The sequence below is a fragment of the Monodon monoceros genome, unplaced genomic scaffold (genome assembly GCF_005190385.1).
Source record: "Monodon monoceros isolate NGI ecotype Baffin Bay Population unplaced genomic scaffold, NGI_Narwhal_1 Super_Scaffold_12, whole genome shotgun sequence".
NCBI lineage: Eukaryota > Metazoa > Chordata > Mammalia > Artiodactyla > Monodontidae > Monodon > Monodon monoceros.
This window is the reverse complement of record NW_021703768.1, coordinates 159,676,211-159,701,288: the sequence shown is the minus strand read 5'-3', so window position 1 is coordinate 159,701,288 and position 25,078 is coordinate 159,676,211. Positions and strand designations below refer to the sequence as shown.

At 54.5% G+C, this 25,078-nt stretch overlaps 1 protein-coding gene across 9 annotated transcripts in view; it reads left to right on the top strand.

Moving 5' to 3' along the window:
- Positions 1-25,078, top strand: part of PTPRS (protein tyrosine phosphatase receptor type S) — a 161,244-nt gene that overhangs the window by 103,839 nt on the left and 32,327 nt on the right. For 8 of the 9 annotated variants that reach the window (XM_029216688.1, XM_029216691.1, XM_029216690.1 and 5 more), the window contains 4 exons: positions 562-703; positions 6,819-7,007; positions 13,163-13,273; positions 24,135-24,404. In XM_029216688.1, the coding sequence (XP_029072521.1) occupies positions 562-703; positions 6,819-7,007; positions 13,163-13,273; positions 24,135-24,404 (712 nt within the window). Of the gene's footprint in view, positions 1-561; positions 704-6,818; positions 7,008-13,162; positions 13,274-21,549; positions 21,577-24,134; positions 24,405-25,078 lie in introns of those variants that run through there. The other variant, XM_029216696.1, reaches the window with a different exon arrangement.

The window sequence follows — 25,078 nt, the reverse complement described above, 5'->3', positions numbered from 1 at the left end:
TGAGGGGAGGGGAGACAGCTGAGGGCCAGCCCCACCCCTGGACGGGGCCACGGCTGCTCAGCCACAGAAGCCGTCCCAGAAGCGTTCCCCAGATGGAGCACGGGCAGTCAGGGCAGGCACCCTCTCCAGACAGGTCCCTTCTCTTCTCCCACGCACTCTCTGCCACGTGCACCCCCCACCATGTGCCCCATGAGCGCCCTTCAGGCTCGCTTGTTCTGCCACCTTTGTGCTGTGTGGCCTCAAGCAACTCCCTGCCCTCTCTGAATCTTATCTCACCACTGCACACAGAAGGGAACTCACAACTCTGTGCACAAGTATGTGGTCAGACACACACATTTCCACATCCAGCATGCCTTCACATGCCTGTCACATGCCTGTCACCAGACTTACGTGCATGTGTCACACACCCACTTATGCACAATACCCTTTGTACAGACCGTTTTCTGCCTCCAGCATCTTTACATGGATGTATACACACATGTGTGTACAGCCCCCAGCTCCTCTCCTGTTCACGCCTGGGACCCCAGCCTCACCCTGACCTTTGTCCCCTACCCATGGCAGACGATCGAGTTTGACGGGAGTGCAGGGGCCGTGCTGAGGATCCAGCCACTCCGGACACCCCGGGATGAGAATGTGTACGAGTGTGTGGCCCAGAACTCAGTCGGGGAGATCACCGTCCATGCCAAGCTCACTGTCCTCCGAGGTATTGGGTTCCCCGGGGTGGGTCGGGGAGGACCTGGGGCCTGGACTTTGGGGACAAATACCAAAGGGATTCATGAAAGTCTTGCTTTGGATTTTCTCTTTGGGGGGGACCTTGATCTCCTTTTTTTAGCCTGTAATACAACTGGGACCCAGAGCCTTCTGGTAGGAATTTACTGAGTCTTTGCCGAAAAGAAGAGTGTTAAGGGACTAGAGTCATCTCTATTTGTCATCTTAATCGTGCTCTTCTGATTACAAGAGGCAGATCCAACTCAAACTGAGAATTCATTGGTTCATGTAATTAAAATCTCTGTGGAGTAGACTAGCTTCAGGTTCAGCTGGATCCAGGAGCTCACATGATGTTCTCAGAGTTCACCTTCTGCCTCTGGATTTGTTTTCTTCCCTATCAATGGTATCCTTAGTGAGATTCCCCCCATTAGCCCCAGGCTCCAGGGCCCCCTGGACTAAATGACCCAGGACTGTTGCTGTTCGTTGGCCCAGCTTGGCTCAGATGACCATCCCTGAGCTGGTCACTGTGTCTGGAGGAACAAATACTCTGATCGGCAGAGTCTTCCTTGGAGTCAAGTAGATGGGGTCAATAAGGGGTGGTTCCCTTAAAGAAACAAAGGAGGAATAGAAGGCTGGCTAGGCAGAAACAGCTAAATATCACCTCCTCATAGATTCACACAGATCCTTCCTGTGGGCTTCTTGCTGGCCTCATTCAGGTGGGCTAGGGACCAGGAAATGGCTCCCTTATTGTAAACCAGTATCATTCAGACAGTCTCACCACAAACCCGCCTGCCCCCGACCCCAGCTGCTCCCTGCTGCCTTCTCCCTTGCAAGGTGGTTTTAACCCAGGGGCCTGCAACTTGAATTCGCATCCTGGCACTGCCCCTCCGTAGCTTTGTGACCTTGGGCAAGTTAATGAACCTCTCTGAGCTGCAGTGTCCTCACCTCCAAAGTGGGATAATAATGATGTTCACTACAAGGGATTGTTTCAGAACCAGATACAAGTGGGGGACCAGCATGGTGCCACGAGGGGAACAAGCATTTGGTTGATTCTACCGATCTGATATTATTATTACTGTCATTGTTGTTATTCTGGTTGTGACAAGACAGCTGCCACCAGCCATACTGCAGCTGTCAGGTGGGTGGGTGGGTAGGTGGATTCTGCCTGTCGCCTACAGGGGCACCCTGACCCTGTCTGATCTCTAAGTAGAAGCCACTTGGAACTTCCCTGGTGGTCCATTGGTTAAAGACTTTGCGCTTCCACTGCAGGGGATGCAGGATCCCTGGTCAGGGAACTAAGATCCCATATGCTGCGCGGCATGGCCAAAACGAAAAAGAAAAAAAGTACAAGCCACTGCCAGCCATTGGGGGCAGGTGGCCCCCACATGCGGCTCCCAGGTTAGGAGTCATCCCATGTCCTCCCAGGCATTGGAGCCACAGTCAGCTTGCAGCTCTGGGAGGAGCCGTCACATTGGCCGCAGGGGCACGTGGTCCCAGACCCTGGTGTGCGACCGCCCTCAGAAAGCTCTGCCCTTACCGCCTGGAAATTCCTAGTAATTTTTTAACAAGAGGCCTCATAGTTTCATTGTGTGTGTGTCCTGGAGCCCATCCTGCTGGCGGATTGAGGGAGGAGGAGGGAAGGGGAGGAGTCCACCCGCCCCAGCCCGCCCCGCCTCTTCCCAGCAGATATTTTTGCCCTGACCTTTCTCAGGAACAGCCCGCCCCCCCCCCCCCCCCCCCCCCCCCCCCCCCACTGTGCCAGGCTTCTTTGTAAGCGCTCAGAGAGTTAAAAGGACACGCTGTGAATCTATTAACCGCACAGTCTCTGGCAGTCTGGGAAAGACACATCTCCGTTCTCCGCCTCCCCCAACAAGACCCTTGGCATCTCTCTGTTCTCGGGCCGCCTAGAAAGACGTGGCGCTTGGGCTGGGCGCCCAGCCCAGAGCGTTTGACCCAGAACGCCTGTGCCCCCTGCCTCCCCCGCCTCGGGCCGCCCCCCCCGCGCCCCGATCCCCAGGGACACCCTCCCCCCCACCCCACCCCCCCGCGGCTGAGCGGGAAGGTCTGGGCTGCCGGGCCCAGCACCCCCAGCTTCCCTTCCTCCGCTGCCATCTGATTGTGGACCCTGCTCACACCTCCCGCGCTGCTGTTTTAATTAAACTCCGAGGAATCAGGCACAATGTGGTACTCGATGAACATTTTTGTTTAATTAGGAGCTCTCGGTAACATCAGGCGGCCGCGGCCTCCCCCACCCTGGCTGGCTGCCGCCCACAGGCACTCACGGGGGCCCCTCGCGGGGCTGCACGCACCCAGGAAGTGCTCATGTGTGGACACGCGTGGGGTGCGGGTGCATACGTGGGTGAGCACGCATGCACACTCGTGCACCCGTGCACACACACACACACACACACACAGGAAATGGGTGCACAGAGGGACACCAGCAGACCCAGCCCCCAGCACGCCTGGGCCAGCTTTGAACACCAAGAATTGAGGCCCAGTTGTCTTGGCCCGAACCTCCGGTGACGTCATCAGTAGCCAATCAGAACCATGCATGAGGTGGTCCAGGCCTCGGGCCGGGAAGAACAAACTGGGTGTGGAACGAGCTCAGACAGGATCCAGCCACCCCATCCGACCCCACAGGTCCAGGCCCGGCTTGGGGGTTCTGCAGATGCCGGCCACACCCAGCTTCCTCCAGGCTTAGCCCGGCCTGGGTTCAAATCCCAGCCTTGCTGTGTCCTGGCTGTATGACCCGGGCAGGTACGCATGTGTTTGAGCCTCAGTTTCCCCCTCTGTGAAACAGATCCCATCTCAGAGGTGGGCACAGAAAGCTACCTTACAGGGTCTGGTACATAGTGCTCAGGACTTGGGACTGGGGCCGTCTTCCTCTACGAAGCGACCCCTGCCTGGGCCGGAACCACAGCTCTCTTGTTTAACTGGGGACACAGGTGATGGTGCCCCGGCCAGGCTCTCCCTTACCCCGTCTTGGCCTCCTGCCCCTTCCATGTACCTGGGTCTCTGTTCCCTCCCCACATGGTGGCCTCTGGCCTACCTCTTCCCAGCCCCCTGTCCATCCCCCAACACACCCCCCATGCCCGGTGCCCCTCCTGGGCATTTGTAAGCAAATACACATTTATTATTTCCTTTTTACGCAAATAGCGGCTTTATCTTTACCAAGGGGCAGCAGGCTTCTTCTATAAAACACCAGAGTGAATATTTTTGACTCTGCAGGCTAGACAGCGTCTCTTGCAACTTCTCAGTTCAGGAAAGCCATGTAGATGATGAGGAAACCAATGGACGTGGCCATGCACCAATAAAACTTTATCAACAAAAACAAGCGGGGCCCCAGGTTTGGCCCAGGGGCTGTAGTTTTTTGTTTCTGTTTTCTTTTAATTAATTAATTTGGCTGCGCCGGGTCTTAGTTGCAGCGCGTGGGATCTTTCATTGCGGTGCACGGGCTTCTCTCTTGTCGCGGCGTGCGGGCTCCAGAGTGCACAGGCTCAGTTGCAGCACGCAGGCTTAGTTGCCCCGCAGCATGTGGGATCTTAGTTCCCCGAGCAGGGATCGAACCCGCATCCCCTGCATTGGAAGGCGGATCCTTAACCACTGCGCCACCCGGGAAGTCCCAGGGGCTGTAGTTTTTGATCCTTGGTCTACACGTCTTTCACACTGAACTCTGTCCACTTAGGAATGCATCTTGGAGTTTGTTACGAATCTGTCTGTAAGGCGATTCCTTCTGCTTGTTTTGGGGACCCATCCGTAGATGGCCCAGGTCTCTGTTGACAGGTGTTTACATTGTCGCCAGCATTTTCCCGTTACTGTCAGTGCCTCAGGAATACCTCTGCCTTCCTACTTGAGTGCACGGGCCTGGGGAGCCAGCCGCTGAGCTGAGGGCTCGGGGGGTCTCAGGTGGATGGTACCAACTCGCCCCTTCTGGTCCCGCTGTACCAGCGAACATTCCTGCCAGCTGTGGACTCGCAGGCCTGTCTCTCCTCAGTCGCATCAGCCCTGCGTGCGATCACTTTTTTGTCACTTGTCCATCGGGGGTGGGGCAGGGACTGTGTTAGTTTGCTAGGGCTGCTCTGACAAAGTACCACAGTCTGGGCGGCTTACATCACATGTTTTTTTCAGTCTGGAGGCCGGAGGTCCTAGATCAAGGTGTCGGCAGGGTTGGTTCCTTCTGAGGCCTCTCTCCTTGCCTCAGAGACAGCCGTCTTCTCCTGGGTCTTTACATGGTCTCCACTCTGTGTGTTCTTAATCTCCTCTTCTTATGAGGACACCAGTCGCGTTGGATGAGGGTCGCCCTAATACCACATTTGACTTAATGACCTTTCTAAAGACTCTGTCTCCAAATACAATCTAATTCTGAGGTCCCGAGGGTTAGGGCCTCAACCTATGTATTGGAGGAGGGGGGAGGTACACATTTCAGCCCATAACAAGGGGCTAGTGGCTGTTTTAATTTTAGCTGAGGAAGCCTGCCCTACCCCAGGGGACCCTTTGTCCACTGGAGATGACAGGCCAGACCAGAGCTGGGGGTTTTAGGGGTGAGAGCAAAAGGATCCAGGAGTCCAGGTGCTGGAGGGGGAGGGCAAAGGTGCAAGAGGGGGTGGGACCTGGTGGGAGGCTGATGAGCTGCATACCCCACCCTGGCATCAACTCCAGCTGAGTCAGGCCATGGAGCCCATGGTGCGATGTGCAAATTACATGAACGAAGGCCACCCACCCCATCGCCTCAGGCCAGAACCACATTCTTCTTTTTTTAAAAAAATTTTTTATTGGGATATAATTGACTTACAGTGTTGTATTAGTATCAGCTGTACAGCAAGGTGTATCTGTTATACAAATACGTATATCCACTCTTTTTGTTTTTAAAATTTTTGTTTTAAATTTATTTATCTTTGGCTGTTGGGTCTTTGTTGCTCCGCGCGGGCTTTCTCTAGTTGAGGCGAGCGGGGGCTACTCCTCGTTGAGGTGCACGGGCTTCTCATTGCGGTGGCTCCTCTTGCTGTGGAGCACGGGCTCTAGGCACACGGGCTTCAGTAGTTGTGGCACGCGGGCTCAGTAGTTGTGGCACGCGGGCTCAGTAGTTGTGGCACATGGGCTCAGTAGTTGTGGCACACGGGCTTCAGTAGTTGTGGCACACGGGCTTCAGTAGTTGTGGCTTGCAGGCTCTAGAGCACGGGCTCAGTAGTAGGCACACCTGCTGTGTGCCAGGACCTGCATGGGGTGGTAGGGACGTGGCGGAGACGTGGATACATCACGATCCATGGAGTTTGACGCTTGGATGTTCTGGAGTCCAGGAGAATTTTTTATGATTATTGTTATTATTTTGGCCATGCTTTGCGGCATGCAGGATCTTAGTTCCCCAACCAGGGATCAAACCCATGCTCCCTGCAGTGGAAGCATGGAGTCCTAACCACTGGACCGCCAGGGAAGTCCCCAGGAGGATTTATAACTTGGGGCCACGAGCTAGCCTGAGGTGACCAAGGGGTGATGAAGGAGGGGGCGTGATGACTTTGGGGACCAAGGTGACTGGTGTGGCTGGATGGAGAGAGCGAGAAGTGTGAGGCTGGCGTGCGACGGGACAGCCGAGGCCGGTGGGGGCCAGTGTCGAGCAAGAAGGCTGGGTTCCTCCAGAGGGTGGGGGGGGGGGGCCACCGGCAGGGGGGGGGCGGTGTGGTGCCATTTACATTCCGAAAAGCTCCTTCTGGCTGCTGTAAAGTAACCCAAGGGTTTTGTAGCCTCTGCGCTGCTGACATCGGGGCTGGATCATCCTCTGCAGGGCCGTCCTAGGCGCTGGGAGGGGTGGCGCTGTATCCCTGGGCCCACCGACTCAATGCCAGGAGTGACAACCACAGATGTCCCCAGACATGGCCCAGTGTCCCCTGGGGGCAGGATCGCCCCGGGACAGAGGTACTGGTCTAGCCCGATGTTCTCCCAACAGTTCCCCGACATGAGACTGATCTTTCTCACAGACAGAGAAAGGAACAGGCTACAGGAGGTCACCCAGCCAGGCAGGGGCTGGACCCAGGGCCCGTCCCGGAGCCCCACCCTGGTGGCATGGACTTGTGACAACTGGGCCTCTGCTTTGTTTTTCCCGTCTCCACCCTCAGAGGACCAGCTGCCGCCTGGTTTCCCCAACATCGACATGGGCCCCCAGCTGAAGGTGGTAGAGCGGACACGGACAGCTACCATGCTCTGTGCTGCGAGTGGCAACCCTGACCCCGAGATCACCTGGTTCAAGGACTTCTTGCCCGTGGACCCCAGTGCCAGCGATGGACGGATCAAGCAGCTGCGGTCAGGTGAGCACAGGTGGCCAGGAGGATGTGGCAGCCACAGAGGGTGGGAGGGGGAGGGCGGCATCCCAGGACCCAAGCCCTGGGGACTGATGGAGGACAGAAAGGCAGAGCGGATGTGCAGACACGGAGGGCATTGGTATTGGGGGAGAAAGTGTCTTCAGAGCTGAACCAGTGGGGATGTGATAGGATATAGACGGGCAGGGGTAATGGGGAGCTATGGCGGATGGTAGGGGGAGAGTTCTTCAGTGCCTGCATGGAGATATAATGGACCCCGATATGTACAACGATGGGCAGCTGCAGAGGCCGCAGGGGCAGAGGGTCTCCAGTATCCAAGCAGTGGGGTCCTAATGACGCACAGGTAGTTGCGGGTGATGGAAACCCACAGAGGAGGGTGGGTGTCTACAGTGCCCCAACAGTGGGGACACAGTGGGGGAACAGACAGGCAGAGGTGATGGGGAGCCATGGAAGGTGGCAGAGGGAGGGTATCTTCTGTGCTAAAGCAGTAGACTTGTCCAGTGAGGATATAATGGGGTCCAGACAGGTAGGAGTAGAGGGGAGCATAAGGCAAAGGCAAGAGAGTATTTCCAGTGCTGAAGCAGTGGGTGTCTCCAGAGGAGATAGTGGGCATAGATGGGTAAGGTACTGGGGAGCCGTAGAGGGCTGCAGGGAGAGAGTGTCTCCAAGACTGGAGCAGTAAGGACGTGATGGGGCACGGACAGGCAGTCCAGCCTGTTTGTCCAGGCCCCGGCCGGGATAGGGGAGCCTTGGACAGAGCACAAGGCCTTGGCCACCTTGGGGCCAGGCACTTCCACAATCGTGTCTTAGCACAGCACCTCTGTGCCCCTGTCTGTGGGTCCATCTCTCTGGGGGGCTGTGTGTGCCTCGTGTCGGCTGTCTTAACTGCCTCACGAACGTCCGCGTGTGTGTGTCCGGGCTCCCTGTGTGTCCTGACCTGCTCCGCATCTGTGGGCACACACAGGCTGTGCTATCAGCCCAGGGTTGCCTCCCCACCCCACATAGCAGAGCTTGTCCACGTGTGTCTCTGTCACACGTGTATCCGCGTGACAGTCCCTTCCGTGTGCACGTCTCAGGCTGGTCCTTGTGGGCGCGGACACGTGTGTGGTCGGAATGTGCCCACGGGCACTTACGCATGTTTCAGTCACGTGGACACGTGTTGGTGCACCCTCTCTTTTCTCTCTCCCTTTCCTCTGAGGGCCCCGCCCTGGAGCCACCCCTGCCTGAAGGCCACCCCATCATTCTCAGCGCCCCTCCCCCCCACCACTCACTGCCCAGTCCCGTCCTCTGAGGAGTCCTGTCTGCCCATCCTCTGCTTTCTCCTTCCCTCAGCAAAGACCCAAACCCTGAAAAGGGGCAGATGTTAAGCCCAGAATTTCTTCCCGGGAGAGACCTGGACCTCGCACTGGGGAGAGACGTAGCCTTTCCCCGTCCCGACCCGTCTGAGGGTATTTGCAGCTTGGGGGGTTCAGCTGGAGGAGCGATGGCAACCTTCGGGATCCAGTTGCTTCTCTGCTGGTTTCCACCATTGTCGCCCCAATATAATGAAATGACTAAGAGCGTGGACCTCGGTGCCCCATCCCCTGGGTCTCAGCGTCCTCCTAAACCGTGCCTATTCCCTAGCGTTTCCGTGAGGGGCCCCTGAGAGGCTGCCTGGCACATAGCAAGTGCTCAGTGAACATCCGCTGCTTTAAAAATCATGATCAAGGGACTTCCCTGGTGGTCTGGTGGTTAAGACTCCGAGCTTCCACTGCAGGAGGCGCGGGTTCGATCCCCAGTCGGGGAACTAAGATCCCACGAGCCACACAGCACGGCCAAAGGAAAAAAAAAAAATTGTAATCAATCTGATCATTATTCTGACCTCCCCTCCCGCACCCACGAGGATACAGGCTTCTGCATAACCACCCGTTAATGTTCCTGTTCTCTTTTCTTGTCCCTCCGTTGTAAACGTTCAGAAACCTTTGGTAAGTTTAATTTCTTCACCACGTCAACAACTAACGCCCCCCCCACCATGTCCCCCCTTCCCGTCCCCTCCCCTCAGACTAACGGCCACTGTGACAGTAACTGTGACCCACTCCACGTGGCATGTTTACTAACGTCTCCCCCCACCCGCCCCCCTGCCCCTGACCACCCAGCCCTCCCCATCCGGGCATCCGGGGGCTGCAGAGAGAGGAGCCCAAAAGGAAAAGAGGAAAAAAGACAAGACCACGAGGGGCTAGTGGAGCTTCGCACATACGGCACCCCCTGCCCCATTCTGGGCCTTGACACTGCTGGAAAATGTGAAATTACGGAAGTTTGCGGGCTGGATCTAGGGAGAGGGAGGAATGTTCCAGCTGGGCTAGTACTGGGTGTATCTCGTCCTCTTTTCCCAGCCCAGCCTAAGTCCCCTGAATCCAACTTGCTGGGCTAATTCTTACTAAGGTAAGAATGACTAATATTGGCCCGTGATAGTAACTTCTCATCTTCCTCGGAGTAGAAAGCAAAACCACCTTTAATACCCAAGAGGTGTATCTTTTCCTCTCAACACAGTGGCCGTGGGCTATTTGGCCATCTTGGGAAGTTCTGTCCTTTGGCCTTTGGCTTCTATCACTTGGACTATGGTGATAGGTCCAAGTGTAGCAAAACAGCCTGAGCCAGAGCTGACCTAGATTCCCACTGACCCAGATTTTCGCTCTCCATGGTGCAGCCTTAGGCAAATTCCCCTCCTTCCTCCTGTCTCCCCTCCCTCCACGTGAAGAGGGGGAGTGGCCCCATTAGGTTGGGGATTTTGTAAGAGATAATATAGGGCCCCCCTAAAGTTCTAGAGGGGCCCCAGCCTGGGAGGCTGGAGAGCTGGGTTCAAGGCTCAGCCCTGCTTCTGACTCATGGCATGACAGTTCCTTGGCCCCTTGTGGGCCTCAGTTTGTTCATCTGCAAAACGGGCCTGGGCCAGACAGAAAGAGCTGTGTTTTCTCACCCTCGGCGGCTTCCCTGCCCTGGCCTTAGGGTGCCCAGGTCCTCAGCAGAGAGGGAGGGGGCCCAGATCTCCCCTGGGAAGATGAACAGAGGGTGGGAAACTCTAGCCCGGCACCACCATTTCTGGTCTCCTGAGGTGTCCCAGCCCCCAGCGCCCATATAGACACATAGATCGTTCTCTTCCTCTTTTCCTTTTGGACATTAAGGAGGCTGCAGGGCCCTCCCTCTGCCCTCCATCCCCTTTCACTGCCCTCCCCTGTCCCTCCTACTTGGCCTTCCCTTTGCTTTATTAATGCCCAGCCCTGGGGCACTAACCCCTCTCTCCCTTCTCTAACAAGACTCCCGAGACCCCCATCATTCCGTGACCCTCCTGAGAAGGAATAGGAGGGGAGGTCGTGGACCTCCCTCCCTCGACCCAGAAGAAAGGCAGCCCACAGGGCCAGGCGAGGCCATGGACCTCCCTGGGGCATGGCCACGCCCCTCAGGCCAGTCCAGAGGGGCTTCTAGACTCAGCCCCTCCTTCCCCAGGAGATTCTTGCCTCCTATGGGAAGCCCTCCTGATTCTCCCTCAGCAAGGCCTGCAGGGTTTGTAGGCCCAGGGCTGCCTCAGCGCCCCCTCCCAGCCCCCGGGGACAGAGTGTTCAGGCCTGGCTCGTGGCCCAGCCCCGCCTCCCTGGGGCCCCCTGGCCCCGCCAGGACTGCCTTCTGACATTCACCTGACTCTCTCTGCTTCCCTTACAGAAAGCACTCCGATCCGAGGTAAGAGGCTCTTTCCTCACCCACCCACCCACTCACACTCTCTCTCACCGCCCGCCCAGCCCCCCAGGCTCCACGGGGGGCTGCCCCAGGCCCCCTCCACATGTGTTCCCCTCGCCACCCCGCCCAGTGTCTGTGCAGCCTCTGTGTCTATGTCACTATCTGTGGCTGGGGGCTGAGTGTGGCCGTGGTGGTCCTTTGGGTCACCTGGCCGCAGTCAGGGGGTTGTGTCCTCAGGAAGGGGCAGCGTCTCCCATGCCCACCCAGAGCGCTGGGAGTCAGGCTTCTGACCACTGCTCTGTATGCAGCCCTCATCCGTCCCTAGCCTTGGTATTCCCATCTGTACAATGGACGTGCAGAGGGGGCCTTCCAGCTCTGAAGCTTTGATTTGGGTGGCGGGGCAGGAGGAGTGGAGAGTCCAGCTTGAGGGAGCAGAGGGGCAGTCTCACGGGCAGCCCCATGGTGCTGCCCTTAGAGAATAGACTAGAACAGGCCTGGGTGGGAGCCCTAGGGAAGGGTCCATGTCTAGTCCTGACTTTGCCACGAAATGCTGTGTGACCTTGAGCAGGCTCCCTGCCCTCTCTGGGCCTCCATAGTAATACCTGCCTGCCTGCTTCCCTGGAGCCTTGAGGTTGGTATGAAGTGTTATGAAGGGGCAGAAGCCTAATCCACGGCCCCCAGAGAGAACTTCCCGATCTGTGGGTTCCCCTCACTTCCGTGGGACACCCACAAACAAAGCTGGGAGGAGGGGTCCGCTTGGGACCTTGGACTGGATTTTTGGACTCCTGGTGCCAGGGACTCTGATCAAAACCTGTGATTGGGAAAAACAACAACAGCAAACAAAACAACAACAACAGCAAACAAAAACAATGTGTGATTGAAACACATTTGGAGGTATTCCCTCACCTTCATTTACCAGTCAACCAGTCACAGGGTCCAGGACTGTGAGTCTAATGTACTTATAGATATTTACGCAGTTTTATTTACTTATGAAAAGGAGGACTTTGGTCCAGGCCTTTGATTTCAAACGTAACTGTGGAAACCTCTGCCTCATTTTTAATTTGTTCATGGGCACTCAAGTATTTGATCAAGGCCCGTGATTTCAAACATACTTAGAGATGTATTTTACTTGTGAAAATGAAGATTTGTCCCAGGCCTGTGGTTTCAGATATCTTTGGGGAAATCTTGGCCACGTTTTCATTTAGTCATGAGCACCGTAGTATGTGATCAAGGCTCTGTGCTTTTTAATATTCTTAAGAAGGTTCATTCATTTTCACATGCTCATGGGAGGTGAAGTCTTTCATCTGGGCCTGTGATTTCAAACATATTGTAGGAAAATCTGCCCTATTTTCATTTACTTGTGGGCACCAAGACCTTTGATTTGGGCCTGTGATTTTAAATAAGCTTGAGAAAATTGACCTCTTTTTAAAATTCTTATTCACTCATGACCAACAAATTTTTTGATCCAGGTTTATAATTTCAAGCACGCCGGGGGCATTTCAGCCTCAACTTTATTTGCACGGGTTAGAGGTTTTCCTTCACACTTGATTTCAAACACTTTTGAAAATTCTCCCCGTTAAGCTATGAGCACCGTGGACTTGGGTCCCCGTCTGTGATTGCAAACACACTTGAGAAAATTCATTTACTTGTGAGCATCCGGAATCCTGAATCCAGGCCCGTGGTTTTAAAACAGATCTGTGAATTCAGACTGACTGACTTAGATGACTTTAAATCTCTGGGGAAACTCACTCTTCAGTTTCAGGTACAGAAAGCGTGGGTCCAGGCCTTTGCTTTCAAACATACTTGATGTATATCACTGTCAGCCTTCTTAACCTTTGCTTTTGTGGAGTGGTAACCCAGTCCTGACATTTAAACACCCTTGAAGATATACAACCCTGTCTCCATTTCTGGACACCGTGGGCCTTGAGGCCTGTGATTCCAAACATACTTGAGGAACCCAGACCCACGGTCATTTACACACAGGCACTGGTTGAAACCAGCAGGCGATCACCAGCTCCCTGAATTGGCACATCATTTGTGGTGGCCCCTTGAGTGTCAGGGTCTTTGGAACGGCTGCTATGGGTTGGGACTGCCAGCCTGCTTTCCACCCCACCCTCCCTGGAGAACATCACTTGGTGCTTTCCTGAAAACACATTCTCCCCAGTTTTGTCACTCAACTTGACAGTCGTTTACGAGGTCCCGGCTGAGGGTGGAGGGTTTGTGGGGCAGGCGGTATGTTCAGGCCAGGATGGGCCAGGATCGGGGTGGGGAAAGGCAGGCAGGGAGGCCCTGACCCAGTGGGGGCTTCTAGGCTGACTCAGCTGCCTCTCCGGCCCAGATCGACTAAGAGACAGTACTCTGGGACAGCCCTCTCACCACCTCAACCTCGAGGTTTCCCCTAATGGGCCAGGCCTTGTCCCCTTTACCCACAGGAGCCCTGCAGATTGAGAGCAGCGAGGAGACCGACCAGGGCAAATACGAGTGTGTGGCGACCAACAGCGCTGGCGTGCGCTACTCCTCACCCGCCAATCTCTACGTGCGAGGTAGGGAACGCCGTGTCCAGGTCGAAGGCAGGGACCCGCCCCACCCGTCCCCCTCCCTCCTCGGGCTCACAGCCTCCGGGCTCCCCTGTCCCCTGCAGACCCCAGCAGGCAGGCCCAGCCCCGCTTGTGGCCGCGGGACCTTGGGCGAGGCTGTGTCCCTCTCTGGACCTCAGTTTCCTCGCCTGTAAAATGGGGGCAGCTTCAACCCCCACCCCCACCCCCGTGCCTTGTGATGGCCGCCCCGTGGGCTGCAGGACTTGGGGTGGGGGGCGGCAGGAGGGAATGGGGCAGGGCCGGAGGGGTCAGTCGTGGGCCTACAGGGCCGGGGGAGCCTGCAGGCCTCTGCCCCACCCCGCCCGCCCGCCCATCCGAGTCGGCTTCTGTGGTGTGTCGTGCAGTGCCTCCCCTTTGCTGTGTGCTCGCTTCGCTTCTCCAGACTCGTGGCCTCGTAGCTCCCTGCTTCACCGCCCCCCTAATCTAAGAGTTGGGGAGGGGTCTTCAAGGCTGCCCCTGCCAGCCCCACACCCTCAGCTGTCCCAGAGCCTGGTGCTGTCCTAGTCACCCTCAGAGAAGGGATCCTTTAGGCAGACATCCTGGGGCTTGGGCTGAGGCTTGTCAGTTTCCCACTGAGTCACGCCTGGAAGCACAGGGGTCCTTGCCCTGATGCCCCCACCCACCCAAGGAGGGCCTGGGAAGCGGCTACACAAACTTTCTTCTGGGCCCCTTGGTGTCCCCTCAAAGGTGCCAGGTTGGGGGGGGGCTGCCCCTGCTCCTAGATGTCTCTGTGGACCCCGTCTCATCCCCGGGTCGGTTCTCTTCGGTCCTTTCAGAAATTTTAATTTGTTTCCTCCTCCATCTCCTGTATCCCCTTGGCTGTTTCTGATCCGATTCGTGGTAGAAACAGCTCCTGCCTGCCAGGAAACAGGGTCTCGTTCATCCCCCCGGGCTGCCCCAATTGGCTCTGTATACTTGAACCCATGCCAGCCTTCTTCAGGCCTCTGTTTCCCCCCGTTCGACGCACCAAACCCCTGCCGTTCTCCACCTGGGAGGCCGTGCGGCTCCTCCCTCACCCGGAGACCCTCAGCCCCTTGGTCCCCAGTAAGCACGGCCCCAACTAGCCCTGAAGCAGCACCTTGGCTGCACTTGGGTTCTGCATCTCGTCTCTGAGGAGGAAGGAGGCTGCCTGGCGGGAGGGGACGGGGACGCCGGGGCGGGGGCGGGCAGGGGGCACACATCCGATCCGATGCCACGGCACCTCTGGTGAGTTATAGCGCGTCCACGACTCCAACTGACTGGTCTTCGTCTAACCTGCGTATTTCTCTGCAAACACCTGGGATGGGGGTTTGTAAGTCTGGCAGAGTTCAAGGAGGACAGTGTGGGCAGCAGGCATGGGGCAGGGCGGGGGTGGGGCCTCTAGCCCAGGGTGTGACAAGGGAGGGGGGCCTTCTGTGTCCTCAGCACCCCCCGCCCCATCCCAGAGGTGGGGTCCTTTCTTTTGGGGGCGTCCAGCTTCCCATTCTTTGCCTGGGTCTCAGACGCTCCAAAATTGAATTTAAAAAAAAATCGTGGAAGGCAAATGTAGATCTTGTATGTCAAGGAAAGAACGGAGGAAAGACTAAAAGGTCGTTGCTGTTCTTTTTATTTTTTAATTTTAATTTTTTTTTTTTTGGTTTAAAGAAAACAAAAAAAATCAACAAACTATTGCAGCTTTTAGCCTTGGGAAGTCCTCTTTTTACTCTCTGTATCTCCCCTATTTTTTCTCTTCTCCCCATGTCATTGTGTTCTGCATCAAACCCCCTTTACATCCCTCAGAGCTTCGAGAAGGTTGGTGTGTTTTTTTCTTTTTTACTTTCTTTACCCACATTTTTACATTCCGAAAGTGACACACACACGCAAGAAACGCACACAGACAGGCACACGGACACACACAGACATGCACACAGAAAATAATAGAAAAACGAACTAAAAAAAAAAAAATGACGAATACGAATAATGAGCTCAACGTGAACAAAACAAAACAAAAAACCACCAAGTGAGAGCAAAAACCCAGAAAGACACAAAAATCTCAGCCGCGCCCAGCCCGGCCTAGGGCCGGCCGCACACATGCGATGCTTGCATTGTGGTCGCCTCTATGCATCCTTTGGTAATGTTGTTGCTAAGTTTTTTGCACTCCTCGTCGTCATGGTAACTTGGGCCTGATGCATGCTGGGAGAATGTAAAAATCTTCTCTGCATGCCACTGTTGTCGGTTCGGTTTGGTGAATTCCCAACGCCTTCTGTTGGAGTGTTTCTCGTCTTCCGTTCCGTTTTTCTCCTTTGGTTTTCTTCGTTTTTTTCTTTCTTCCTTCCTTTTATTTAATTATTAATGTTTTGATTTTGTTTCGTTTGGGGGAGAAAAACCGATTGGTTCGTTTCTTTTTCCCCCCTCCCATCCCCTTCACCCAACCCCCTCCTCCCCCAAAGCGTTTCGTCTTTGGTTCTGTCCTGTGTTTCCGTGCTCTTTGGTTTGGGTTTCTTGGGCTGAGCTGTTGTGTGGTTGTTCTCCAAACACATTGTGATTTAAAAGCCAGTGTTCCTGTCCCAACTACCATCCAGGAGGGCGGAAAGGGTCTCACAGCTGGGATGCTGGGGCAGAAAGTGACCGCCTGGGCTCAAGAGCACAAGGGAGGTGGCATAGACAGATGGTGGGAGGTCAGAGCCTGGGTGGGGTGTGTGAGGAGAGCAGCCCAATTGGCCAGCTCTGTTTTATCCAGAGCTGATGCCTCAGCCCCACAGGGCAGCCATGTTGGAAGGGAGCTTAAGCAGTCATGTTTCCATCCTTCTGCCTCAGCATGATACCACCTCCCACCCTCCCAAACAACCCCAAAACAGGCATTTGAAGCACAGCTGAATGGGTAGCCGGCATTTTGAGTTCTTGTTCATTGGAGCAACACGTCCAAATATGAGAAATGGCCACCTTTCAGTGGACCGTCCTCCCGAAATGATGCATGCTTGGCACTGCGTAGGCAGTGCTCAACATGGTAGCTGGTGTGATGACTTTTTGCATCCTGGCTGGGTACCAATATGGATCCACCCATCAGAAAATGTAGCATGACAGACTTTGGAAGAACTACTTGGCCGGTTACTCTGCCCTTTTCTGCCCTTTAGTGCTATGCCTCTGCCTCCCAGATGATGTTGGCTGCTTCCCCCACCACCTCACAGGCTCTGGGCCCAGTCACAGGCGTCTTTTGTCCAGCAACACAGCACGGTCACTTTCTGAGTACCTGAGCATCAGAACTGTGGAATTCTGGAGAAAACCCTGGGGAACTTTGGGCACAGCCCCCCCACCCCCCACCCCCCACTTCCCCAGCTCTCCCTCTGCCTTTCTCTCTCTTTCGGCTCTCTTTCTCTGTGTGTTTCTCTCACTCTTGAAACCTTTGGAGATGTTCGCTCCCATCTTCTGTTCCCTCCCTGAGGAAAGGCAAGCCCTTGAGAGCCCCATTCCAACCCCAAATAAAAGACAACCCCCAATAAAATATCCCTTTAGATTTATAGCCACTAGCCCCCAGCTTACTACCCAACACCGATGATAGTGGAGGGCTGAGATCAGCCTGTTTGGGGTCACCTTCTTCTCTCTCTTGTCCCTCACCTGCCTTCTCTAAACTCCCAATTATTAAGTTCAGGGGCAAGTTGGCAAGAGGACTTCAGATGCAATAACAAGGGATTTATTTTTCCTGTCTCTTTTGAATCCAGAGTGAGAGCTGCCAGGCAGAACCTCTCCAAAAGATGGAAGACAGAGGTCTCCCGGCCCCTTCACTAAAGCTGGGTCCCAGTGAGTTGAAACTGACAGGTGGCTGAGGGTCTCTGAAGACCACTTGGACTTTTGGGGCAGTATAGACTGGTGGTGGGAGCACAGACTTGCTGCTTGGGGAGACCTAGATTCAAGTACTGCCTCTGCCCCTCCCTGGCTGTGTGACCTTGGGCTAGTCACTTGGTCGCTCGGAGTCCCTATTTCTTCATCTGAATAATAGGAAGCATTGATTTCCCTAGCTCACAGGGTAGTTGGGAGGATTCCATCGAGCAAATTAATGCTCATCTTGTGCCCTGTGTAGCGCGTGGCACATAAGAAATCACAAGTGAAGCTGTGAAACAGGGAAATCGAGTTCAGATAAATGGTCTTGGGCAAGTCACTTCCCTTTGGGGACCTCAGTTTCCCCATCATGTATTTCAAACATCCGCTGTTTGAATAAGATGGCTTATGGGAAACTGCTTTGAAAAGAATTGGAGGGCAGATGTTAATTCATTTGCTCAGATCTCATTTTTTGCTAATGCATTTCTGAGCCCATCTCATGGTCTCATTTTCTCCTGGCTCCAACCCCATTCCCATGAGATCAGTGGCCTCCCCAGAGCCACATCTCTCATCTTACTCCCTGTCACTCCCCCAGGAAGTTCTGTGGCCAGATTATCAGAAGGGGGCAAAAAAAAAAGGAACAGTTTGGATGTTAGGCTACGCTTGCAGATAAGTACCAGCCCAGCAGAAGAGAAGAGCCGCCTGGCATGTTCTGGCCTGAAAGCTACAAGCATTTACAGTGTTACCAGAGCAACCAGTCCTGGGAGTTCTTTGCACCGAATCCCCACTCTCAACCTAACTCTTCCTTCAATTCATAATCTCCAGCTTCTGCTGACCCTGGGTGATCCAGGGGGTGGAATATTCAGATTTTACCGTTCTCCTGAAGTATATCTCTGAAATTCAAAGGACCAAGGTCAAAACCAAGCCCGTTTTTTTTAATGCAGCTGGGAGCTCTGCTCCCAGAACTCTCCTAAGGAAGATGCAGCTCAGACTTTGACAGGGTGGGAAGATGATCAGGTTATATTCTCCCTGGCTGTTAATATTCTTTAAAATCTTGAAAATTGTCAGCCTTTAAGGTGTGAATTAGTGGCTAACGATGGTGTCTTTACCACTTGGTCTAGCATCATAGCATTATTGAACCATGGTGCAGGACCCGGTTAAATGGTGTGCCACCCACCCGATGACATAGGAACATGCGGAGAGAACTTGGAGCGACCTAGAGACATGGGAAAGAACTTTCCACCTTCAAGGGACTTAGGATATTCTCAGGATCTTGGAAGAAGCCAGATGGGGATAATTTAACGCCAGTTCTCAGTGCTGAGCTAAGAGATCGGGACTCTATAAAATGCCAGAGGGGGATCCAGATTGCCCCAATTTCCAGGTGTTCTTCAGAACCCTTTATCTGAAACCCATCCCCAGGCCTCTTCAGATCAGTTCATAGCATGGAATTCTGTGGGGCAAATTGTTTTTAAAATTAAAACTCTGGCACCCAAGCCGTGTAATTGGTGGATGTGACCTCTAGGTGTTCCCCTTACCTACTGGCACCCCCAAACAAGAGTAGATACAGATATTGGGCCTGGAACCCACCCACCGCCACCTCCTGTATCTCCAGAAAGAGTACCACTGGGGTATGTTGGCGACCTCCCCGGCTCCTGATCACACCTGGCATGCCACCCCACCCTTCACCCCCAAAGCCCCTGACTTGACCCTGGTGGTAGGCAGTGGCAGGTCAAGACCCAGCCCTTCTCCTCATCCCACCCTCATCCCAAGGGGAGAGGGGGCTCCAGGGGTGGGAAGGCAGGCTTTCCTCCGTTTGGGCATGGCGGGTCGGGGTGGGAGGGGGCGGGGCCGTTCTCCAGGAACACTGAGCTCTAGACACCTCGCCTGCTGCCTGCCTCACACCCTTTGCATTGCTGTTTCCTCTGTTTTTGGGGGGTGAGGGGAACATTAGATTACACCTTGTCGTTCGGAAAGCCCCGTGTCTCTGGCGGCCGCGGCGAGGGGACAAGGGGAATCAGTCAATTGGCAAGATATCATCCCATTTTCTGCTAGAGCCAGGAAAACAAAAAAAATCGGGAGAGAGAGGGTACCAAAAAAAAAAAAAAAAGTCCAGCTCAAAATGACAAGAGCTTGCCAAGGCCGCTGGTCAGCCCGTGGGCCAGGGGTCCAGCCAGGTCCCTCCAGACCTCGCACGCTATCCCGATGGCGGAGGGAGCTGGTGGTGGGAGTGGGGAGGCAGGGTGGCGGAGAAGGGGGAGGGAAAGGAAGATGCACAGGGCAGACCGCGGGGCGGTACCCACCCTCCCTGGGCCACAGGCTGGGGATCAATGGAGGGGCTTTGGAATTAGGCCTCGGACCCCTTCCCGTCCCCTGACAGGTGTAATCTAAGCTTAAGTAAACCCTGTGGAGGCTGCAGAACTGGCACCTCTCCCCTCCCCTCCCCATCCACATCCTCATTTTGGAGTCCGGAGGAGCACCCAGCAGCCTCTCCCACCCCAAAATGCCCAGCAGAGCCCCCCACCCCACCCTTCAGAGCTGCGGCTTGCTGAATTGTTGAGATGTCTGACACTGTTGAGTTCCCTACCTAGTGCTCCAACCAGATCACCTCACTTTTGAGTTTTTCCCCTCACCCTTCCCCAACCCCTCCTCCCCTGGAGCACCCCTCCCCGCCCCCCACTTTCTTGGTTTTTGAGTTTCTGCCTCTTCCTGCCTGGGGGAGGGGTCGTCTCCCGGTTGCTTTGAAGGTTTTTGAGTTGTTTTTCCATGTGAATCGGGGTTTGAAGCGACCCGCCCCCCCAACCCACCACCCTCCCACCGCCCACCCTCCTGATCCCCTCACCCACGCGGGTCCCCCCCACTGGGACCCCCCCGGCTACTCGGTGACGAGAAGAGCTGGAAACGAGAGCCAGCTGGAGCGTGCTGAGGACCAAGGCTGGTGTGGTCCCCTTATAACCTGCCTGGACCCTCCATTCAGGTCGGTAATTGGGGGCGGGGGTCCCGCGGGGCCACTCCGTCCCATGGGTTCCGTGCCCACCTTACTTTTCTAACCTGCACCTCAAGCTTGCAGCCAGGGGTGGAAAGATGATGTGGGTGGGAGTCAGCACCAAACTGGGCAGAACACAGCGTCAGCCGCCCGCCCTCGCCAACTGGAAGGATGCCCAGAGGCCTTATGAGACCCCCTCAGGGGGTTTTTAAGCCACCTAGTGCTCATGGGCACAATCCTCCCCTAACTCGTGGCAAACCAGCCCTCTTCCTGCCGCACACCCTTGGAAACGAATGGGGTAGGTGAGAAAGCAAGTGGGCAAAGTGTCTTAACGTGTCAGCCTTTATAGCATATTGGCAGATCCATTTAATTGATGGCTGCCGGCCATGTTGGGGATTGCGAGCACCAAAATTACAGTTGTTGATAAATGCCCTCCCACACTTAACTGACTTATAATTAACAACCCTGTACAGCCAGTCTGTTACGTGTTCAAGATGTATGCTTTGTGTCTACTTCTGAAAAGTGTTAGAGGTACCTTCCAAATTATGACACTCCTAAGGGAAGATATTTTAAGATAAGATCCAATGTGAACAGGGTCTTTGGGACATGATGTTGAGCCTTACACACATAAATTGGGATTATATTAACCTTTAAATCCTAAAGCTAGCCCTTATTCCCTTTGATGTTCCAATAATCCCTTTCAGTACGAACCTTTTACTGATAGCTTCTGGACATTTATGTTGATGGCTGCTGGATATTTTTCGAGTGATAATTATTCAGTTGATAGGTGGATATGGGTGATGGGTACTTTTGCCCTCTTTGGTATCCCCAGAGGGTAAGGACACAAGTTTGAAAGAGCCAAGAAGGGACACGTGGATATAATTCTTGCTAATTACCATGGTAAGAGAAGGCTCACTTTATCTCAGAGGTAGGGATCAGGCATACCTGGCTTTGAGCTCTGGCCCTACCACTTCCTTTCTTTGTGTCTTCCAACTAGCCCTAGCTCCTCACTGGGCCTCCACTGCTCCCTCCACAAAATGGGCATGAGGTCACTGGCCTCTCAAAGTGGGAGGGATTCAATAGAAATTCTTCCCATTACTTTTTTTTTTTTTTTTAAACTAATTCATCCCCAGACTCCCTCAATGATGAGCATCTCATTGATCTTTCCAGCATCCTGGAAGGCCAGAAGGAAACTTCACTGGTCCATGCCCAGGCTGAGCATCTTCTGTGTGCTGGGCACTGCCCCGGTCAGCTTAATGGCCTTCTCAACACATCACCGATGGCCTCCATTTCACAAAGGAGGAAACTGAGGCTCCCGGAGGATGAGGGCCCTTCCCAGGGCTTATCCAGCCTCATCAGCCCCCCCACCTCTGCCGGAGCAGGTTTTCCATGGGACTCTGAGGTCTTGAGGAGTTTACCTTGCTGTGTGATTCAAGTGACTTGGCCTCTGTTTGTTCAGCTCTAAACGAAGAGCAGGGAGAGTCACTGAGAGGTGGGGCTTCTGTGGCTGGGTTGGTTTGCTCCGAAGGTTCTTTTTCGATGAGGATCTCACCACTGTGGCCGCCTCGAGCCTCTGCCAGGACCCTTGGGTGCTGGGTGGGGAGGCCAGATGCTGTGTTCTGCCAGGGTTGGGGGGCACCTCCCTGGGGAAGCCACAGCCGTCCTCCTTTCAGACCCCGATTTTCAGCCCCACACCCATTCCATGTTTTTTTGTTTGTTTTTGTTTTCTTGCTTTCAGGTGTTTTGGAGGGGTTTTTTGTTTGGTTGGTTTTTTTGGATTATTTCCCCCCACCACCCCACTTTGTTTTTTCATTTGGTTCCCCTGGTTTTGTTTTGGATGTCGATGCCGTTTTTCTGTCCTTGATTAATTAGCTCCCTCACACTCATCCCCCATTGTGTTCCGTTTCCATGACAACGCAGCGTTTGGGCATCCCACTCGTGCCTCGCTGTGGATGCCGGCGGCTGGCCTGGACCGCGTCCGCTGGCTGGCCGGACCCCATTCTCCCCCGATACCTCCACCTAGCCCTGCCAGAAAGCCGCTCCCCCATCTCAGAGCCCAGCCCCGCCCCTCACCCCCAGTCTGTCTGCATGGCCCCTCTGTCTCCCCTCCCTGCCCACCCCAACTCCTCCCTGCTGCCGAACACCTTCCACTTCCTCCATCCTGTCTCCAGCGTGACTCCTGGACTTTTCGCGGGGCTTCCTTTTCCGAAGGGCTGCCAGCTTTCTTGGCCCTCCCTCCGCCCACACGGAGCTCCCCCTTCTCTCCAGCGGGGATTCAGAGAACAGGGATTGAGATTTCCAGCTTGGAACCCACAGAGAGAGAGAGAGAGGGAGAGAGAGAGGGAGACCCCCCCCTCCGTAGAATAGGGCAGACACCCCTACAGCGACCCCCTTAGGGGTGCGGCTGCAACCGCAGTTCCATGTGAAAATTAGAGGCAGGTCGGGTTGCCGAAAGTCACTTGGTGGCCCTGTTTAGCCTTGCTGAGCCTCCAATCCGTCATCTCTACAGTTTGAGACAAGACTCCTTGAACTGCCCAAAGCTGGGGGCACATCCACGTGGCTCCTTGAAGCCAGGGACAAGCTCCTTCTGGCTAGAAGGGTTTACCAGCTAACCCAAGTCCTTTCCACTGCAGGGAAACATCTCCCACGGGGCAGCCGTGCCTCTTGGCAGTTCAGGTGCCCATTAGCACCCGCCCCTTCCCCCCGAACCCCGAAATCCATGCAGCTTCCGAAAATGGAGCCCCCGAAATGCATCCTGCTGCCTTCATGGTCTGCAAGATTGGGACAGAAGGCTGCATTCGCTTCCCTGCTAAGAAATGCACAGAACATGTCCCTGTTTTCTCAACGTTCAAGTTCATTCCCTCGTTTATTATTATTATTAATATCCTATTTATTCTGCCAGGGCTGTGATGTGACAATGTGACATGTCACATTGGGTCACATCTAGAATTAATATGCAGCATTGAAGTGGGCCCCCTCCCCCCTCCTTTCTCTTTCTCTGTCCCTCCCTCTCTGTGTTCCTGTTTTCTCTCTTTCTCTGGACCCATCTATCTCTTCTCTCTGGTCCCCCCCGCCCTCCCGTGAGTATGCACTAAAGGCCCCTGAGATCCAGGCCTCTTCACATTAACCTTCTCTCTTTTCCTCCTTCTGCCTCTTTCCCTCATCTCTCTCTGTCTCTCAGCCTCCCTCTCTCTCTCTCTCTCTCTCTCTCTCTCTCTCTCTCTCTCTCTCTCTGTCTCAACCAACCTATTTTGCATGCTGTTTGTGATTCTGAGAGCTGCATCTATCAATGGAAACTTGTCAGATCCGACAGAAGCTTTTAGAAGGGTTTCTATACCCACAAACCACAAAAATTTCATTAGAGTTTCTCATCTTTTCCTTGAGGGCCCTCTGGGGAAGTGGGTGGGGGCCCCGGGTCACCAGAGGGAGTGAGGATGGGGGGCCGACATCCTGGTCCCCTCTGCCTCTTGGTCGCAACTCTTCCCATGACCTCCCACACACACACACCCCGTCCCGTCCAACCTTCCCAGAGCCCCCCGACCCCTGCAGCCCGAATCTTCCGAAGCTCCCCAGTTGGGAGAGCGGGCGGAGGGGCTGCTCCCCGAAGCCACGTCTGTCAGCAAAGATGAGAAACGGCTGATAAATTTTTGTGTTCCTAACTGTGCTGTGGACCAGCCACTCTGGTCTCTGAAACCCTGTTGCTATGGAATAATGCTTCATGTCTCTTTTATTATATATCGATATATCTCTCTATATATTGTTTGTGAAGTACCTTCCTTTGAAGTTTTGGTTTCTTTGTGTTGGAATTTGGTTTTTTAATTTTTGTTGTTGTTTTCTTTCATTTGGAAGAAAAAATTTCAACCGGGGGGAAGGAAACAGCCCTGTTTATATTTAAATTGTTTTCCACTTTTTTTTTTCCTTTTTTTCTTTCTTTCCTTCTTTCTTTCTTCCTGCTTTTCTTTCTTTTCTCCCCTGCATTCCGTCTCCCCATCCCCCTGCATCTCCCTCCCCTCCCCCACCCCTACATCCCCCACCCACCCCATCCCCCAGTCCGCCGCGTGGCTCCACGGTTCTCCATCTTGCCCATGAGCCACGAGATCATGCCAGGTGGCAACGTGAACATCACCTGCGTGGCCGTGGGCTCGCCCATGCCATACGTCAAGTGGATGCAGGGGGCCGAGGACCTGACGCCTGAAGATGACATGCCCGTGGGCCGGAACGTGCTGGAACTCACAGATGTCAAGGACTCTGCCAACTACACGTGTGTGGCCATGTCCAGCCTGGGCGTCATCGAGGCCGTGGCCCAGATCACGGTGAAATGTAAGCAGGGGCCATGGGGCATGGGGGAGGCAGGTGGGACCTCATGTGTAGGTGGGGGGTACGGGTGGAAAACCTCTGAGTTACTCTTCAGGATTCAGTCATTCCTGGCTGTGAAGAGGACAGTCAACAAACACTTATTGGTGACAAATTATTCTGGGCCTGGCCCCACGGAACGAGACCCAGTCTTGCTCTATTGGGCTCACGGTCCAAAGTGGGAGATGACACGTAGCCCGGCAGCTATGACGCAGACTGATGAGAGCAGTGATGGGGACTATGCAGCACCACTCAGACCCGCAGAATAAAGGTTCCAACTCCCAGGAAAGCTAGGCCAGGGAAAGACTAAAAGTTGAAAAGGGAAACAGGCTGTGCAGAACTCAGAGAGATAGAGCATTGGCGGGGTGGGGAGGGATTACAGATTCTCCTGATGTCTCAAGTTTGTGGCAAGATTCAGAGGAGGGTGCCCTCAAATAATTTTTCTAGCTTTGTAACAGGGGCCAGCAGACTACAGCCCATGGGCTGAATCTGGCCCTCCACTTGTTTTTATAAATAAAGCTTTATTGACACCTGCCCATTTTTTCACACCTGGCTTGTGGCAGCTTTGGGGCTACAGTGACAGAGCTGAGTGATTCTCAGCAAAGGCCACGTGGTCTGCAAATCTGAAAAGATTTACTGTG